Raw genomic sequence first — 20,281 nt, 5'->3', positions numbered from 1 at the left:
AAGTCTGCCCCTATGAATGATAAAGTTTGAGATGGGACTAAGCAGGATTTTGCGTAGTTGACGAGAAATCCTAGCAAAATCAGAGTGTGTAAAGTAAGACGTAGGTATGACAGAGCAGCTTGCTGAGTGGGAGCCCTGATCAACCAATCGTCTAGACAGGGGTAGACATGAACACCTTGAGTCCTGAGGAAGGCTGCTACTACTACGAGGTACTTGGTGAAGACTCGTGGTGCAGATGCCAGGCCGAATGGGAGCACTTGGTATTGATAGTGCTTGGGGCCTACTAGAAATCTCAGGAACCTGCGATCAGAAGGATTTATCGCAATGTTAGTGTACGCATCTTAGAGATCGAGAGAGCAGAGCCAGTCTCCTCTTTGCAGAAGAGGAAGGAGGGAACCCAAGGTTACCATCTTGAACTTTTCTCATTGGAGGTACTTATTGAGGGCACGTAGGTCCAGAATTGGACGAACGCCTCCCGATTTTTTGGGGATTAGAAACTACCGGGAATAGAATCCTAGGCCTTGTTGAGAATAAGGTACTGGTTCTATTGCTCTGGACTGAAGGAGGAGGGAGAACTCCTGCTCCAGGAGTAGTGAATGGTCGGATGTTCTCCACGCCGATAGAGGTGGGGAGTCCGGTGGTATGGAGAGAAAGTTCAGGCGATAACCTTGAGAGATTATGGTGAGGACCCACTGGTCTGAGGTGATTGTGTGCCACCTGTTGAAATGGCATAAATTGACCTCCCACTGGTTTCTGAGGCAGTGGAAAGTGGCTGCTGCTCTCATGCAGGAGTCAAAAACCAGAAGCAGGGCCCGGCTGAAGAGCTGTTTGTTGCTTTTGTTTACAAGGTTGATGAGACTGGGCCTTTTGGAAAGGTCTCGTGGAACGAGTCCTAGACTGTTGTGGATAGGACTTCTTTGGATGGAAGAATGACTTTTTAGTATCCTTCCTGAAAGGCTGTTTGGAGGAATACTCAGAGGGCATCAGAGAGAGCTGGCGAAGGGTCTCATGATGGTCCTTGAGTTCCGCCACCATCCGCTGAATCTGTTCCCCAGATTGTCTCCTATGCAGGGCAGATCAGATAATCTGTCTTGTACTTCAGGGCGCAAGTTCGAAGACTTAAGCCAGGCCCATCTTCTTGCCGAAATAGCAGTTGCAGATACCCTGGAAGCGGTGTCAAAGATATCATAAGAAGATCTTATTTCATGCTTTCCTGCCTCAAAACCCTTGTGTACTAGGGTTAGAAGTTGTTCCTGGAATTGCTGAGGCAGGGACTCTGCAAAGTCCTGTATCTGCTTGAATAAGACCCTGTTGTACTGACTGGGTCATATACAGCTGGTAGGAGGCGATCCGAGAGATAAGCATCGATCCCCGGAAGATACGCCGGCCAATGGCATTCAGGAATTTCTCTTCCTTACCTGGGGGAAAGGAAGAGTGGGGTTTTGATCTTTTTGCTGTTTTTTGGGCAGATTCTACAACCACAGATTGGTGATCCAGCTGAGGTTTCTGGAATCCTGGGGCTGACTGGACTAAATAAGTGGTATCAATTTTTCTGTTGACTGGAGCAACAGAACCAGGGTGTTCCCAGTTCTTTTTGAGGAGATCCAAAAGAACCTGGTGAATAGGGATGGAGGTTATTTCCTTGGGAGCATCCAAGAATTGCAACAGCTCCGTCATTTGATGTCTGTCATCTTGTTCAGGCTGCAATTGGAAGGGAACCAATTTAGACATTTCCTTCACAAAATTTATGAAGAATAGGTCCTCTGGAGGAGAATGCTTCCTGCTTTCAGTAGGAGAAGGTGGCGATGGCAAGTCATCGGTGTCTTGAGAAGAATAGTCGGTCCAGGTGTCATAGGGATCAGGACCTGCCCCTCTAGGAGCCTGAGAAGGACGGGACGATGGTATTCCTGAAGGTCCCGGTCTAGGTTCCGAAGGCATCGAGGGAAGTGCTGGAGGCACCGATGAAGGCATCAAGGGCACCGATGGATGGATCAGTGGGGCTGATGGGCGCATCGGCATCAATGGTTGAGGCATCGGAAGAACTCCCGATGAAGGAATGCAGAACTGTGTTTCCCCTCCCGATAACAGGGTAAGCGGGGAGGGCACCGGAGCCATCGGTGACCCAGGAGCCATTGGTGGAAAAGCGGCTATAAGCCCTTCCCATCTTAGAGGGTAGCGGTGCCAGTGCTGCCGGAATCAGATCGGTGGTCGGTTCCACAATCGGCACCGATGTCAGAGGAACTTGGAGTCTGTGCATCGCCTTATCGATGGCCTCCTGAACCATCTGGTCCAGTTCTTCACGGAAACCTGGAGCAAGCAGCCCCGGCTCCAGAAGGGAAGAAGGAGGCAGAGGCATAGCTGGAGGGACCACTGTTAAAGGCTGAGTCACGGCTCCCGATACCCGTTCGGGTGAGGGTTGCCTCGGTGACCCGGTCGCAGAAAGGGTCGGTGCCTTTTCTGGACGGGGTTTCTTCGATGGTGGCTCAGATGATGGCGAGGTCGAAGATTTTCCTTCCTCGATGGTCCGAGACTTGCGGTGTCTATGCCGATGTTTCTCTCTACGATCCCCTCAGTCCTGAGGGGGAGTAGAGGTAGATGAAGGCCGAGAAGTCGTCGATGCCGGACGGTCACTGGCCGGTGGCAGATATTGGTGCAAAGGGGACGGTGCCGGTTCAGACGACGTCGATGCAATAGACGGCGTCGGAGATTGAGAACAGAAGAGAAGTTCCATTTTCTCCATTCTGGCCTTGCGACCTTTTGGTGTCATTAAGGCACATTTGGTGCAAGTCAGGACATCATGCTCGCACCTGAGACACATTACACAGACTTTATGCGGGTCTGTAATGGACATGGTGAGAGTACAGTCTGGGCACTGACGGAACCCCGACGCCATGGCCTTTGAAAAATTTAGCCGCAGTACGGTCGACGGCCAGTAGGCCGCGAGGGCCAAACTCGACGGGAATCGATCAAAACCGGGTAAAAAGCTTACCTGAGTACCGCGGAGTCAAAAATTCGAAAGAGGGACCCCCTGTGGGGTATGAAAGTTTTAGTAATTCCGTAAGGAAAATTCCTATCAGGAATCTCTCTGTGGAGCTCCTTAATCCACGTGGCTACTGCTGCATGGAAAAAAGAAGACTGAAGGGGCACCCCTGCTGGCTGCAGGTTTAGTGCCATGCTGGGCATGCCCAGTAGGTGCCAGTCAAAGTTCTAGAAACTTTGACAAAAGTGTTCCGTGATTGGGCTCCATCCTGTGATGTTACCCATTTGTGAGGACTACCATCCTGCTTGTCCTGTGAGAAACTTAACATCCTCTCTCCAGTCATTAAGTCAAATTTGACTGTGTTATGAACATTGCTGCCAAGTAGTTCCACTACCGTTACCTCTCACACTAAATCCTGCATGCCACTGAGAATTAGGTCTAAAATGGCTCCCCCCTCTCATTGATTCCTAGACCAGCTGCTCCATGAAGCAGTCACTTATTTCATCTAGAAACGTTACCTTCCTAGCAATTCCTGATGTGACATTTACCCAGTCAATATTGGGGTAACTGAAATTTCCCATTACTACTATGCTACTAAATTTGTTAGCATTTCATCGTCGTACTGTTTATTTTGTCCAAGAAGATGGTAGCATACACTCACTGCTTTACTCTTCCCCATCACACATGGAATTTCCACCCATAAAGTTTCTACTACAGGCTCCTGAAGGATTTTTCCTTTGGACTCTATGCCATCCCTAACAAAGCACCACACCCCCAATCAAGCCGAGCCGTATTACTGCAATATAATTTTTGTCCCATTGATTATCCTCCATCAGGTCTCTGAGATGCTAATTATATCCATCTCTTTATTCAGTGGTATACATTCTTGCTCTCCCATCTTACCTTTTAGACTTCTGGCACTAATATCAAAGTACTTTTTTTTTTTATTTGCATATACAACTTTCCTAGCAGTTAACAGGAATAATTTAAACCTTTTAACTCAAATTTGTTCTTTACTTATAGGCACATGGGCTACTTTTGCTTTTATTGGACCCCCTATGAGAATGCTTTAACTCATCTGTTTTAGTTTCATTTGACGATACCTCCCTCCTAACCATGTGCTGCTGAGCAACTGTCAGCTTTCCCCTTTGTTCTAGTTTAAAAGCTGCTCTCTCTCCTTTAAAGGGTAGCCCCAGCAGAGGATTCTTAGATATAATAAAGTGAAGAGATAGCAAAAGAATTAATGAGCAGCTGGGACTATTTGTGAGGCTGACAGCACAGTAAATAAACTAGCTGTGGCAGAAATGCACATGCTCCAGTAGCCATGTTTATTTAACAGACTAGGTGATTGTTGTGTTGACAGGTTCAATGTGTCAGAGCGCCATCCGGAAATACCATGGAGACTCAGAGGTCAAATATAAAGGTTTACAGTTGCACTGGCATTGGTGGTTGCTGAATTACGGTGATACCTTGTGGGTGGAAAGGAGTAGGGGATGGGTGCTACATTCAAATTAAGAGGTATCTTGCATGCTCAACTAACCAAGAGGGATGAGTACAGAGTAATAAGATGACAAAAGCTTTTCTTGGATAATGAGCAATTTTCTAGTCTCTTAATTTTGGTGGCTGGTGAAATATCTTTGGCAATATAGACAGGAAATTCTAAGCAGACTTGATATGGGTCTGTTGGTCTTTTTCTACTCTTATCTACAATGCAAAATGTCTAGTAATTGGTTAATCCAGTAAGACCAACCTTTTCATTCCTTTAGGAGATAAGACTTCCATTTGTGATAATAAAAGTGTGTTATGAACTATGTCAAAACCCATTCCTCACCTATTTCTTTAAACTCCTCATTGATCAGCTCCAGCCATGTGACATCCATGCAATTTAAGTCATAGCGGCACATGCTTTCTGCCAAAGTTCGGATGTCAACATATCCTGGTTCCGGAGGCTCTGAGCCAGAGGACTGGATGTACTTTCTGGGCCTTATGAAAGTGACCACTTGGTCCTTTTCAGCTACCACCCTGCAAGAAAACATACAGAACACCACAAAGCAGAAGATGAATTCATGCAAACCACAACCTGGCTCAAATAATGCAAAAAATATTTAAGGACCTATTTTCAAAATAATTTTCCCTTAGGCACAAAAGGCAGGAAAAGCTTCTGACTGCACATTTTAAGCTGGTCTTTTCACCTACCCCACAGTTGGCAAAAACCTTTCTATACTTAAATTAAAAATAAAACACACATATGTAGTCAGACAAATAGATTTTATTGAGTTAAATAATTTTAGGAGTGCAGGAGAATTTTTTTTTAATCTCACTTTAACAATCTATTTTATTTTGTTGTACATTATTTTGGACATCCTTTTTGGATGATATAGCAAAATTGCTTACCTTGTAATAGGTGTTTTCCCAGGACAACAGGATGTAGGTCCTCACATATGGGTGACGTCATTGATGGAGCCCAATTGCGGAAAACTTTCTGTCAAAGTTTCTAGAAACTTTTGACTGGCACTCTGAACCCACTGAGCATGCCCAGCATGCCATGATATTCTCAGCCACAGGGGTCTCCCTTCAGTCTCGTATGTAGCAATAAGCTTTAGCATAAAATAAAACAACAAAACATATCGGACCCAACTCCACGGGGTGGCGGTTGGGTTTCGTGAGGACTACATCCTTCTGTCCTGGGATAACACCTATTACAAGGTAAGCAATTTTGCTTTATTCCCAGGACAAGCAGGATGCTAGTCCTCACATATGGGTGATTAGCAAGCTATAGGCTGAGTCATTTTGTAGTGAAGGAACACTGAAGCATTGTTGGTGAAAATGAGGCAGCCGAAAATCACAGTCAGTTGGATGTAGAAGGAGTTGGGGTTATACTGGAAACAAGTTCTTTGAGACAGATTGTCCATAGGGTGAATCTTGTGGTCCTTCTTTGTCCGAACAGTAATGAGATGCAAAGGTGTGAAGAGAACTCCATGTTGCCGCTTTACATATGTCAAGAATTGGCACTGAAAGATAGTATGCTGAGGCTGACATTGCTCTTACTGAATGCGCTTGTACTCGCCCTTGGAGAGGAAGGCCTGCTTTTTTATAACAGAATTCTATGCAATCTGCTAGCCAGTTGGATAGAGTGTGTTTGCCCACTGGATTACCCGATTTGTTTGGATCCAAAGATACAAAAAGAGTTGAGTGGATTTGCTGTGGACTGCAGTGTGGTCTAAGTAATATGCTAGCACACGTTTACAGTCCAAGGTATGTAAGGCCCTTTCACCTTGGTGAGAGTGAGGACTTGGGAAGAATGTGGGCAAAACTATGGATTGGTTCAATTGGAATTCTGTAACTACTTTGGGAAGGAATTTTGGATGTGTACGGAGAACCACTCTGTCATGGAGGAATTTTGTATAGGGTGAGTACGTGACAAGTGCTTGTAACTCACTAACCCTTCTAGCCGATGTAATGGCTATAAGGAAGATAGTCTTTCATGTGAGAAATTTAACATCACAGGAATTCATAGGTTCAAAAGGAGAACGCATGAGCCTTGTTAAGACCAGATTCAGGTCCCATTCTGTGACTGGTGGCCATATTGGTGGTTTAAGATGAGTTAAACCTCTCATAAATCTGACAAGAGGTTGTATGGATATTGGTGCATCTCCCATCTTATGATAAGCTGAGATTGCACTTAGGTGTACTCTGACAGATGAGGTCTGGAGACCAGAGTCTGAAAGATGGTATAAATAGTCTAGTAGAGAAGTTGTGGGGCAGGAGAAAGGGTCAATGTTTTTTTCGTGCACCACAAAGTAAACCTTTTCCATTTCGAAGAATAATTCTTTCGTGTTGAATGCTTACGTGAAGCTATAAGCACTTGAGAGACATTGGTTGAAAGATTGACTGGTTGTAAGATCAAGCTTTTAACATCCATGCTGTCAGGGATAGGGAATGAAGGTTGGGATGGTGCAACCGACCCTGATCCTGAGTTATGAGAGTGGGAGCTACACACAGGCGAATTGGTTCTCTGATCGAGAGGTCTAGAAGTATGGGAAACCATACTTGTCGAGGCTAATGCGAGGCTATGAGTATCATGGCCCCCCCTGTCCGGTTATAGCTTCACTAGAGTTTTGGTTATTAGCGGGATCGGAGGATTTACGTATAGAAGGCCTGAGTTCCAAGGGCGAGCAAAGGCGTCCTTGACTGGCTGGTGTTTCTGCCTGTGCAGAGCGCAGAACTTGTCCACTTTGTGATTCAGGTGTGATGCAAAGAGGTCTATTGTTGGTTGTCCCCAACACTGGAATACTCTGGTCACTTTTAAGGGATCCAGGGACCGCTCGTGTGGTTGGAACTGACGACTGAGGCGATCTGCAACTATGTTGTGGATGCCCGCTAGATAAGTTGCCTGTAGCAACATGGAATGTGTCAGGGCCCAGTCCCAAATCTGTGCGGCTTCTTGACAAAGGAGATACGAGCCCGTACCTCCCTGTTTGTTCAGGTACCACATGGCTACTGTGTTGTCTGTTTGAATCCGAACAGTCTTGTGTGAAAGGCAGTCCTTGAACGCATGCAGAGCATAACGTATAGCTCGAAGTTCCAGGAAATTGATTTGAAATGTTGCTTCGAGTTGTGTCCAAGTACCCTGGGTTTGGAGACTGTCTATGTGAGCTCCCCAACCTAAGGTGGATGCATTTGTAATTAAAGTTATCTGTGGGACTGGTTGTTGGAAAGGCAGGCCCTTGCACAAGTTGTCCTTGTTTGCCCACCAAAATAGAGATGAACGTAGCTGGTGGGTTACTTGAATTGGAGAGGACACTGGTTGATTGGCTTGGATCCATTGCGACCTTAAAGTCCATTGGGTTATTCTCATGGCTAGCCTTGCCATAGGAGTGACATGAACTGTGGAGGCCATGTGGCCTAGTAAATTTAGAAACTGATGAGCTGTTGCTTGTTTCTTCGAGTGTAGCGAGTTTGCCAATAGGGAAAGTGTTTCTGCTCGATCCTCGGGTAGAAAGGCCTTTGAGAGGATGGTGTTCAATTCTGCTCCGATGAACTGAAGCAGGTGAGACGGAATGAGATGGGACTTTTGATAATTGATGAGAAACCCATGGAGTGAAGTAGAGTAATTGTTCGGTTGAGAAAAGTTAGTGCTCCTTGTTGAGATTGACTTCTGATGAGCCAGTCGTCTAGATAGGGGAAAACGTGGACACTTTCCCTGTGCAAATGTGCTGCTATTACTGCCAGGCATTTTGTGAATACTCTGGGAGCTGAGGCAATTCCGAATGGTAGTACTCTGTCCTGGAAATGTTGATGACCCACCAGGAAGCGCAGATACTTGCGATGAGGAGGGAATATTGGAATGTGAGCATAAGCGTCTTGTAGATCCAGAGAACAAAGCCAATCTCCTGTTTGAAGAAGTGGAAGCATGGTACCTAGAAAGACCATCCTGAACTTTTCTTTCTTTAGAAATTTGTTGAGATTTCTGAAGTCTAGGATGGGACATAGGCCTCCGGTTTTCTTTGGAATGAGGAAATAACGGGAGTAGAATCCTCTGCCCTACTGAGTCCGGGGCACCAGTTCTACAGCTCTGGCTCTCAGAAGGGTGGATAATTCTGCTTGTAGATGAATTATGTGATTTTCATTTAACAAAAGAGGTTTTGGAGGAGAGTCTCTTGGAGTTGAGAGGAAAATGAGTTGATAACCTTGTGATATTATTGAGAGTACCCATTGGTCTGTTATCTGTAATCAATGGTTGTAGGAGGAGGAAACTCTGCCTCCTAACTGGCAGGTTTGGTTTTGGATTGTGGAGATGGCTTTGGTCTCTGGTGATGGCCTCAAAAACCTGCAGCCGGTCCCGTCTGCGGTGGCGGTTGAGGCCTAGCAGCTCTAGGCTGCCTGGGTTGAGATCTTTGTTGAGGATGAGAAGATCTACCCCTGGATGCTGGTGGATAGTATCGTCTCTGCCTGTAGAAAGGTCTTCTAGATTCTTTCCTTGGTGGGCGGCGAGACAGTGATGTGGAGGAGTCTTGCGGAACTGACGACAGTTGGTGCAATGTCTCTGTGTGTTCTTTCAGCTGGGCCACTGCATCCTGAACCTTCGACCCAAAGAGGTTGTCACCTACGCAGGGCAGATCCACCAGCTTTTCTTGTACCTCAGGCCTAAGGTCACGAGGCTTTTAACCATGCCCAGCGATGTGCACTTATTCCTAAGGCTGCCACCCTTGAAGCTGTTTCAAATTTGTCATAGGCGGCCCGGACTTCATGCTTTCCAGTTTCAAGTCCCTTGTGTATTATCCCCTGAGCTGCCTCCTGGTACTGCTGAGGTAGGGAGTTGGAAAGTTCCTGCATCTGCTTCCATAGATTCCTTTGGTATTGCGCAATATAAAGTTGATAGGTTGCAGTCCTTGAATTGAGCATAGCTCCTTGGAATATTTTCCTGCCTAAGGAGTCTAGGAATCTATGGTTCTTTCCAGGTAGAGTGGAGGAATGAGGTCGTACTCGTTTGGACTTCTTTTGAGCCGACTCAACCACAACAGATTGATGTGACAACTGTGATTTCTGGTAACAAGGAACATGTTGGAGAAGATAGGTAGTATCCACTCTTTTATTAATGGGTGGAACCGAACATGGATGTTCCCAGAGTCTATGTTGCAACTCCAAAAGCACCTCGTGAACAGGAACGGCCAGGACCTCTTTTGGAGGATCTACGAACTGTAAGACTTCTAAAGTCTGCTGTCTCGTGTCTTCCTCCGACACTAAATTGAATGGTATTGTCTGCGCCATGTCCTTTATGAAATTCGTGAAGGACAAGTCCTCTGGCGGAGATTTCTTCCTGCCTTCTGGAGGAGAAGGGTCAGACATGAAGCTTTCTGAGGAAGGATCAGTATGCTTGTCTTCCCATGAGTCATAAGGCTCTTCCCTGGAAGGGGAAGTGGGAGGAGATCCCAGTGGTCGAAAAGTCTTTAAGGCCCTGGCTGAGGATCATAGACAGGTCTGTGTCCAGGAACATCCCCGATCGGTTTAGTTGGAATAGATTTCGGTGGAAGGGCACCGATGATGGCGTCGAATCTATCCATTAATAGTTGGAATAAAGCCAATTTTGGCTGACCTAGAGCCCCAGGTAGTGGCATCGGTGTCGTCGGGGGTGGTCCCAGCATCAGTACAAGTACCGGCAGAGGTGCCGGCATCGGTGCAGGCATTGGCATCGACAATGGTGTCGGCAAGGGCATCAGCGTCAGTGTTGATGGTCGATACTCCTGTAGCGAGCTTGAGGCACCGCTTGGCGGATAAATCCGCTCAATTCCTCCGTGATAGCTGATGCAGGCAGAGCAGCTACACATGGTGGCGGTGGGGGCATTATCGGTCCTACCACATGTAAATGTGAAGAAAAAATATTTACTCAAATGAGTCGAAATGAGAATATCTTACTCACCGGCCGGTAGTAACAAGGAGACCCCAATATGGGAGAGAAATTATGAATTTTAAATCTGATTTTTAGTCAGAATTGTGTGAGAAAACGCACACAGGCTCCTGCTCCGCGATGCCAAAAGCAGCATGGAAAAACGAAGACTGAAGGGAGACCCCTGTGGCTGAGAATATCATGGCATGCTGGGCATGCTCAGTGGGCTCAGAGTGCCTGTCAAAAGTTTCTAGAAACTTTGACAGACAGTTTTCCGCAATAAGGCTCCATCAATGACGTCACCCATATGTGAGGACTAGCATCCTGCTTATCCTGGGATAAAGTAATTTAGAAAAAATTACAATAAAGTTTAGTTTTAAGACAGATTTTCAACCTTATGTGGAAATCTAAGCCAAAGAAAAGCAAAACAGCTTTCCACAGTAAGTGTTCTCCAGTGGCAGCAATGCAACAAGTCAAACACATAAGTCAAGTTGCCTTCATCTTGTGCTTGAGAAAATATCATCAGATCTATCTACCAAAGCTTTTTAGACATGTGCAATAATATCTCACAGGTCAGAAGAACCACAGCCACTCAGTCTATCAGTTAACTAAACTTAGAAAGGTGTAGAGCAAAGCTTACCAAATTGGTTCTGGTGAATCAAAAGCCAGTTATGTTTTCAGGATATCTGCAATGAATATGTATGAGAAATTTGCATGCACAGGAGACCCAGCATAAACAAATATACCTCATGCATATTCATTGTGGATATCCAGAAAATTCGAATGGTGTAGGGTTCCCAAGACAGGTTTGAGAAGCTCAGGTATAAAAAACAACTCCACAGGGGGAGGTGGGAGAGTTGTACTGCTGGCAGAGAAAGCAGAATTGCCTACCTGTAACAGGTGTTCTCCGTGGACAGCAGTTCAAATCAGCTACATAAGAGGGGTGAAGTCATCCGATAGCACAGACAGAATGTGCTTTCTCTCAGAGCTCAGAAAGGCAGACATCTGAGAGCATGCACAGGTGATCCCGTGCTGCCCACTGCTGCGCAGGACACTTCAGTTTTTTCACAAGATGATCTTCAGCTACAAAGGAGAAGGGTAGAATTGTGTGCCTGATTTCTACTGATGTCCATGGAGAACACCTGTTATAGGTAAGCAACTTCACCTTCTGTGTGGATAAGCAGATATAAATACAGGTATACAAATGAGGACTCCCAAGTTAAGTATTATGTGGATTTACAGTATCATCTAAGGCTCTGATCTCAATATCCATGCTATCAGCACTAGACAATGAAGGTTGGAGTGAAGAAGACACCAGATGTATTGGGTTGGAAGATGAAGAAAGATTGCAAGGGGAAATGTTTGAGCTATTGATAGTCTTGAAACCAAGGAAACCAAGCTTGGCCAGAAAGGAGCTATTAGGATCATTTGTCCCCTGACCTAACATAACTTGAGAATTGTTTGATTATCAGACTTGGGGAAAATGCATATATTAGGCCTTGCGTTCAAGAGGTAGCAAAGGCATCTGATGACATCGCATTTGCACCTGTCTCCTAGAGCAGTAACGAGAGACTATGGTTGAAAGGAGCTGCAAAAAGATCTACTTATGGTGTCCTCTATTGATTAAAAATATTTAGTAAAGTATCCTTATGAAAAGTCCATTTCTGGGGTTGGTGATGACAACTCAGGGAGTCTGCTAGAGTAGATATTCTGGAAGATGTGAGACACAGAAATGAATGCTTCTGTCTACTGCTCAGGTTAATATCTTTTCTGCCTCTCAACAGACTGAAGAATTCTGGTTTCTCCTTATGTTGTACATGAGATCATAAGAACATGCCATACTGAGTCAGACCAAGGGTCCATCAAGCCCAGCATCCTGTCTCCAACAGTGGCCAATCCAGACCATAAGAGCCTGGCAAGTACCCAAAAACTAAGTCTATCCCATGTCACTGTTGCTAATAATAGCAGTGACTATTTTGTAAGTCAACTTAATTAATAGCAGGTAATGGACTTCTCCTCTAAGAATGTATTCTTTTTTAAACCCAACTATACTAACTTACTGATGCTGAAACTGCCCTTGAGTCCTGGAATCACCTTACTAACGCGGTTGCTGATAAACTCTGCCCCGTACAATCGCGTCTAATCGACCCATCCAAATACAAAAAGCAACCCTAGTATACTACTGAGCTAAGAGCCTTGAAATCCAGCCTCAAAAAACTTGAGAGAAAATGGCGAAAAAATCCCACCTCTGTATCACTTGCTACTTTCAAACACCACCTTCATACGTACAGAACAGCCATTGACAAAGCAAAAAGATTTCTACGCGCATAGAATCCACCACCTACAGTTTAATCCTCGTGCCTTTTTTGAACTTGTTAACAGCTTAACTAAATCCAGCACCACCTGTTCACAAGTTGCTGACGATCTAGCCATATTCTTTAACACAAAAATTATCATGTTGCGTTTTCCTTCCTCCCAAGCTACACCTGCCTGCCTTTTTGACAGTATTCCTGCAAGGCTCCCCGCTCTTGACCCCATTTCCTCAGTGGAAATTGAATCTATTGTTAAAAAAATGAGACCATGCACACACCCCTCGGACACCATTCCTACTAAAACCCTCCTTACTATCCCTAACATTATCGCCAAGCCCATCTCTAACATCATCAATAGATCCATTACACTTGGTGTTGTCCCCAGTAACCTTAAACATGCCATTGTCAAACCCATCTTAAAAAAACAACTCTTGATCCTGCAGACCTGTCCAACTTTCGCCCCATTTCAAACTTACCTTTTATTGCTAAAATCCTTGAAAAGGCAGTCAACCAGCAACTAACTGATTACCTTGACGAACACAATATCTCTCACAATCGCAATTTGGTTTTAGATGACACCACAGCACTGAGACCCTGCTAACTTCTCTGTCCGATTATATTCTCAAAGGCCTTGACAAAGGCGTATCACACATTCTGATCCTCCTGGATATCTTTGCTGCCTTTGACACTGTCAATCATAAATTACTTGTTCAACGCCTTTCAGATATTGGCATTTCAGGTTCAGCCTTGCAATGGTTCCAATCCCATTTACAAGACAGGCAATACAGTGTACAAATAGGCAACTGTACCTCCAAAACTATTCCCCTTCCACAAGGTGTCCCACAAGGCTCCTCCCTGTCCTCCACGCTGTTTAACATCTACCTCCTTCCACTCTGCAACCTTCTATCTACTCTAGGCCTCCCACACTTCATTTACGCCAATGATGTGCAAATTCTTATTCCTGTAAAAAACACACTTCAAAAAGCTACCGAGACCTGGAATTCCACTCTAATGGTGATTAACAATCTACTGACAAGCAACTTCCTAGCACTCAACACTGTCAAAACAGAGATACTACACATCACCCCTCCTAACTTCTCCCCATCCCTGCACCCTGGCCACAGCCCCCATCCCCCCCCCCTTGGTCTCCAACGAACATGTACGCAGTCTCGGCATCACCATTGATAACCACCTCTCCTTCAATAAGCACATTAACAACACCCTCAAAAAAATCGAGCCCCTACTACACCTGAACGACTTTCACACTATCCTGCAAGCTTTCATTCTATCCAGAATTGACTACTGTAATGCCCTTCTTCTAGGTCTACCCAAAAGCACATTTCAGCCACTCCAATTACTCCAAAATGCTGCTGCACGCATCCTCACTAACACACACAAAAACGATCACATCACCCCGGTATTAAAACACCTTCATGAGAGAAGTCACGTGATGTGGTAGCCGGAGGGACGCGGTTTCTTCAGGCTCCAGCCTCGCCCCGCCGATCGCGCTGCATCGAGCCGCGGAGTCGCTGAAAAACGCGCTTTAACAGGCAGCAGAGGACAGAGTGCATGTCGGGGGTGCATAATCGGGCGAAACCGCGAACTTCTATGTCCGTGAAAAGCACCAAAAAAGAAAAAGTGCCCGCTCCGGAAAACAAAATGGCGGCCGAAACGGAGGGTGAGTCTCCCTCCCCCCTCGTTCCCCTCACGATCGCCGAAATTAAAGTGGCAGTCAGAGAGGCATTGGAGGAGCAGCTGTCTTTGATCACTTCTCAATTGGGGGAGGTGAAGGAATCGCTGGCAGCGCTGCCCCCCCGATTAGAAACAGCTGAAGCTAGGATATCGGGGCTGGAGGAGGCTGTGGAGGTGACACAGAGTAAAATGGCCGCAGGAGATAAAAATATTCAGGCCCTGCAGCAGAAAGTTGAAGAATTGGAGAACAGAGCGCGGCGTGACAATTTGAGATTTTTGGGGTTTCCTGAAGCGGTAGAGGAACGCTCTTTGTGTGCTCTCCTGGAGACCTGGCTCCCCGAGGTGCTTGCACTGCCTCATTTGCAGGGTAAGCTGGTAGTGGAGCGGGCACATAGGTTAGGGGCACGTGCGTCGTCATCAGGGCGCCCCCGATTAGTTATTGCAAAAATATTAAACTCCGCTCACAAGGCAGAGCTATGGCGGGCGTCCAGAGCCAAGCGGGAGTTACGTTACCAATCTCATCCCATCAGAATCTTTCAGGATTACTCATCATCAGTATCAGAGGCCAGACGTGGTTTCTCACCCCTGTGCTCTGTCCTGCATAACCGTGGTCTTAAATTCGCCCTCTTGTTCCCCGCCCATTTGAGGATTTGGCACCAAGACCAGGTTCACACTTTTTGATGCAATGGAGCCAGCACGAACCTTTGTGGACTCGCTGAACTTATGATTTTTTCCTTTTTTCATTCTTTAACGCTTTCAAGCTCCCTCGGGGGTCTGGGGCACGGTCTGGTTTGATGTGGAGGTCAGGCATGCGGAGGGGGGGTTCTGGCTGGCGAGCCCATGATACCTGGCTGGGCTCCACAGAACACTGCCTCCTGTGTCTGGAACTTTTAAATATATACGCTGCCTGGTTTTTTTTTAGGCATAATAACTTTTTCTGAACTCACACTCATATTGGAATGGGGGTGGGGAATTCTTTTTCCAACATAGTATTTGGGCTCTGGAGATGTAATTCTTGAGGATCCATTCAACGTTTTGGAAGAAGAACTTTTATGGAACAGATCCAAGAGATAATGAGAACACTTGCAGTTTTTTTCTCTCTCTCTCAGGAGTGATCTAGCTCAGTATGAAGGCACAGCATAGCCCAGCGGATCGAGATCTTTAACAACAATGAGCCATTTTTGTTTCATTCCCATGCACGCTCCCCCAGAATTTGCATCTTTTTTGACTATGGAGTAAGGGGAGTTGTGGTTTTTGTTTTTTTTCTTGGAGTTATTATCACTGAGCACAGGACTCTTGAAGGGACATGCCTGTCTATTAATGCTGATATATTAACTCTTAGGATTGCTTATGTGACCAGCGCTTTCAAATCGGAGATCCAGCAGCGAGGGACGGATGTCACGGACTTCGGGGGAGATACCCTTTAAGAATGTGTTTGGAGACCAACTGCGAGACACATAATTGCTTGAGTTTTATGTGGCCTTATTAATGGGGCCTGGTTCCGTAATGCTGTTTCACTTGGTTTGTTCTATTTGGTTGCCTTTGGTTGTTCACATTGTAGGGCACTTAGGAGATAATGGGAGTGGGGGGTTTGGATGGGAGTTTGTTGGGTTTTTTTCATAGAGGGCCTTCTGCTTGAAAGGAAAGCAGTAGGGTAAAGTGGTAAAGGCTAGGAGAAGGTGGGGCGAGGTACTGGACACATTAAACGTGATCTTCTGCTTCCTTCATGGAAGCAAGGGTGAGGGGAATGATGAGAAAGGGCCAAGAGAATAGGTCTGGCGCTATGGGGGGAGAAACGAGGGGGGGGGGATGGGAGAGGGGGGGGGGGATAGGGGTAGGCGGGGGACTGATAAAAGAGGGTGGGCAGGGGGGGTACCGCACAGAGGAGATTGAAATTCGAATTGCCTGATGTGGGAAACATATACAAGTGCTATGTCTTCTCATTGTTTTTTGAGGTCAAATATTATGTTGCTTTTGAAAATATTGGGGGTAGCCCTAGCTGGGGGGGGCTTATCGCTGAATTATATGATACTCTCTTTGCTGTATTTTCATTTGGAGTTTGGTACTGAGTGATTCCACAAAATTTGTTTCTTGGAATGTCTGTGGGATAACTTCACCTATAAAGCGTTCTAAAATCCTTTCCCTGTTGAAGAAAAAAGCTACAATGGTGGCTTACTTACAGGAGACGCATCTCTCAGAGGTTGAACATGCGAAATTACGTCGAGACTGGGTAGGAGAGGTATACAGTGCATCGGCTACCTCCAGGACCGCTGGTGTTGCGATTTTAATACATAAAAAGCTTCCCATCAAAATTCTCAGGGAAATAGTGGACTCCCAAGGGCGATATATTATTCTGATCGCGGAGTTGTGGGGTAAGAAAGTAGTCCTATGTAACGTATATGCACCAAATACATATAGCCCGAAATTTTTTTACGAACTAAATGCGCATTTACTTCCATTTGTAAATGAGATATTGATAATTGGAGGGGATTTTAACACGGTAAGGGATGCTGCCATGGATGCTTCGGCTAACCGGGCGAGGGAGTGAGGCATGGGCAGAGGTCCTCAACTTTTAGAACGCTCACTTCATTTATTGGATGCTTGGCGGCTACTTCATCCAGGGGAGCGGGATTTTACACATGTGTCGCGGGCACACGCGTCCCAATCCCGAATTGATTATTTTTTGATCAGTGATCATGTCTTTCCCCTGGTACAGGATGCACATATTGACAACATTGTCATCTCTGACCACGCGCCTATTGGGATAGAGATTAAGTTCACCAGTGAACAATCTTTGGCGAATATTTGGCGCTATCCCTACTATTTGGCGAATGACACTAAATTCAGAACTTATCTACAATCAAAATGGGAGGACTATGCGTCACTGAATCAGATGCATACTTCTCAGCCCGTGTTGTTTTGGTACGTGGCTAAAGCTGTGTTAAGAGGGGAAATTATTTCTTATTTCTCGCATCGTAGGAAGGCCATGGATCGTCGCATATTACAGCTGAATGGGCAATTGCGTGGCGCAGGGGCTAGATTAGTTGGAGGGGGAGATGAAGAGGCCCGGGCAACCTATCGTTCCGTACAGGCAGCTCTAAATACCCTTTTACATCAAAGGGCAAAGAAGAGCTTTATGTATTACCGGTTTCATCTCTTTCAATACAGTAAGAAGACAGGGCGTATGATGGCAAACTTGATAAGGTCAAATAGGTCTAATCGTTTCATTCCAGCGCTGAGGAATGCATCCAATAAAGTGACACGTGATATATCCGGTATATTGGACGGGTTTCGGGAATTTTATTCGGCTTTATACACATCTGGAGGCGGGTCAGATGAGGCTAGTGCCGGGTTTTGTTCCAAACTGCCACTTCCGTCTCTGACCTTGGCTCAACGGGAGAAACTTAATCAACCGATAGAGGCAGAGGAGGTGGTTAAGGTGATACGAGGTTTACCTAAGTTCAAGGCGCCAGGCCCGGACGGATATATGGCGGAATTCTTCAAAACAGTAGTAGATCAAGTGGCACAGCCTTTGGCAGCGACCTATACAGAACTGATTAAGGGTGGTTCCTTTCCCCCGAATGAAAATTTAGCATTAATTACTTTAATACCTAAAGAGGGGAAGGACCCTTTGCGGCCGGAATCATATCGTCCGATATCACTGCTAAATGTGGATCATAAAATATTGGCAAAAATTTTGGCGGAGCGCTTGGCCACGGTTTTGTCAACCCTAGTGGGTGACCATCAAGTAGGGTTTGTTCGACAAAGGTATGCTCTGGCTAATATCCGTCGGGTACTGATTGCCCAGACTATTTGTCGGCAGCTGGATCAACCTCACTTAGTTATCAGTTTTGACGCAGAAAAAGCGTTCGATAGAGTAGAGCGGCGGTACTTATTTTTTGTCTTAGGGAAAATGGGGTTTGATGGTTTTTTTCTTCAAGCAGTGAGGTTATTATATAAGGATCCCCGTGCTATTATATGGGCGAATGGGGCACAGTCGCAGCCTTTTATGGTGACAAGAGGGACTAGGCAGGGTTGCCCACTATCCCCATTACTGGAACCCGTCCTGCTAGCGATTCATCAGAATCGTATTATAAGAGGGGTAAGGTTTGGTTCACGCATATTTAAAGGAGTGGCCTTTGCCGATGATTTGCTGGTTTTTATTACTGACCCCTTGACCTCCCTCCCCTCTCTATTGACTATGATAGAGGAATTTGGTCGGTTTTCGGGCCTTCGTCTGAATGAGGCTAAGTCCTCGGTTTTGGCCTATCCGCGGACTCTTATAGCAAATTGGCCCGGATCATTTCCCTTGCGCTGGGCTGGAGATTCTCTGTCGTATTTGGGAGTTGTATTGCCCGAGGATCCTGAGTATGTATATCAGGCTAATATCCCCCAGAAGCTACGGACTACTATAGATAGGTTGGCGACCTGGAGTAGCTTGCCTCTTTCCTTGCTAGGCCGGGTAAATCTGTTCAAAATGACTATTTTACCCCGCTGGCTTTATCTTCTTCAAAATCTCCCGTTGGTGTTAAAAAATACGGATCTTCGGCGGTTAGAAAGCGCGATTCGGAAATTTCTCTGGAGAGGGGGGAAAGCGCGAATTCCATTAGCTTGGTTGAAGATGCGGTGGGGAACGGGAGGGTTGGGAGTCTCAGACTTAGGTGCCTATAATATGGCTTGTAACCTACGGTTGATCCGAGATTGGATCCTGGCTACCTCTGTGCATGACCCGTTCTACGCAGATGCCGCTTTGACATATCCAGTAGTGCCGGCCTATGTTATTCAATCTTTGGCAGCGTCCCTTCCGTCATTTTTGACGAAAACAGTGTTGATACGCCCACTGCGACAGACTTGGAAACGAGTGATGAAGCAATTTAGATGGCCTGCTCAGTGTGCCTATTATCTTCCAATAGTGGGGAATTTAGATTTTACTCCAGGCACTAACTCTTCCCCTTTTAGGAGATGGGAAGATAGAGGTCTCACACACTTGGGACACTTGTGGATGACTACGGGGGATATCATTCCCTTTAAGGATTTCCAAGCTAACTATGGCTTTGGCATTACCCACACCTTTCCATTTATTCAAATCACACATTATTTAAGAGCAATACCAGCTATCTACAGGGATCCCTTGGTGGGCCATGCTTTAGATGATATATTTGGCTTTGCGAAGGCACTATAAGAAATTGCAGAAAAATATGGAAATGAATGTATGTGTAACACTGGAAACTTGTTGGAATAAGGACGGGGAATTTGTCCTTACCCAGGTTATTTTGCAGGCTTGCTTTCGGCATATAACCAGGATATCCAACAACATATATTATAGAGAGCTGCAATATAGATTTTTAAGCAGGGCTTATGTGTCGCCACAGGCTGCTTTTCAACAACAAATAGCGCCTACTCCTGATTGCACCCGTTGTGGGAGTCATCGGGGGACTTTATCTCACGTTTTTTGGACGTGTACGGGTGTACAATGTTTTGGGCACAAAGTAGCCGGCTATGTGGCAGACTTGCTGGATGTAGCAATTCCAGTTACCCCATTGTGGTTGTTGTTTGGGTGTATATCGCCGATTCGCATCCGGGATCCTGGTTCGCGCCTGCTCCTGCATAAAGCAAGTCTGGTGGGGAAGAGAGTGATTCTTTCAGTCTGGAGGACTTCTGACAATCCATCTTTTTGGACCTGGAGGAATCTTTTTCATGGGTTGATGACTATGTAATGCCTTTTGGCAATTTTCATGTTCTGTTTCAATGTAAACCGATGTGATCTTTATTTCATATAGGAACACCGGTATATAAAAATCTAAAAATAAATAAATAAATAAATAAATATGGAAGCCTTGGCCTCCCAGAAGTCACCCCGTAGTAGACGTTTTTTTGAAGGTGTGGGACAATTACCTACAGTCTCTAACA

General features: G+C 45.7%; 1 protein-coding gene across 5 annotated transcripts in view; it reads right to left on the bottom strand.

Moving 5' to 3' along the window:
- Nucleotides 1-20,281, bottom strand: part of JADE1 (jade family PHD finger 1) — a 545,699-nt gene that overhangs the window by 318,981 nt on the left and 206,437 nt on the right. For all 5 annotated transcript variants that reach the window (XR_003854973.1, XM_029592138.1, XM_029592223.1 and 2 more), the window contains one exon: nt 4,812-5,002. Coding sequence is in view for 4 of the 5 variants with exons in the window: in XM_029592138.1 (XP_029447998.1) it covers nt 4,812-5,002 (191 nt within the window). In the remaining variant the exon portion in view is untranslated. The remainder of the gene's footprint in view (nt 1-4,811; nt 5,003-20,281) is intronic.

This window comes from Rhinatrema bivittatum, chromosome 1 (genome assembly GCF_901001135.1).
Source record: "Rhinatrema bivittatum chromosome 1, aRhiBiv1.1, whole genome shotgun sequence".
NCBI lineage: Eukaryota > Metazoa > Chordata > Amphibia > Gymnophiona > Rhinatrematidae > Rhinatrema > Rhinatrema bivittatum.
This window is presented reverse-complemented; position numbering and strand designations above follow the sequence as displayed.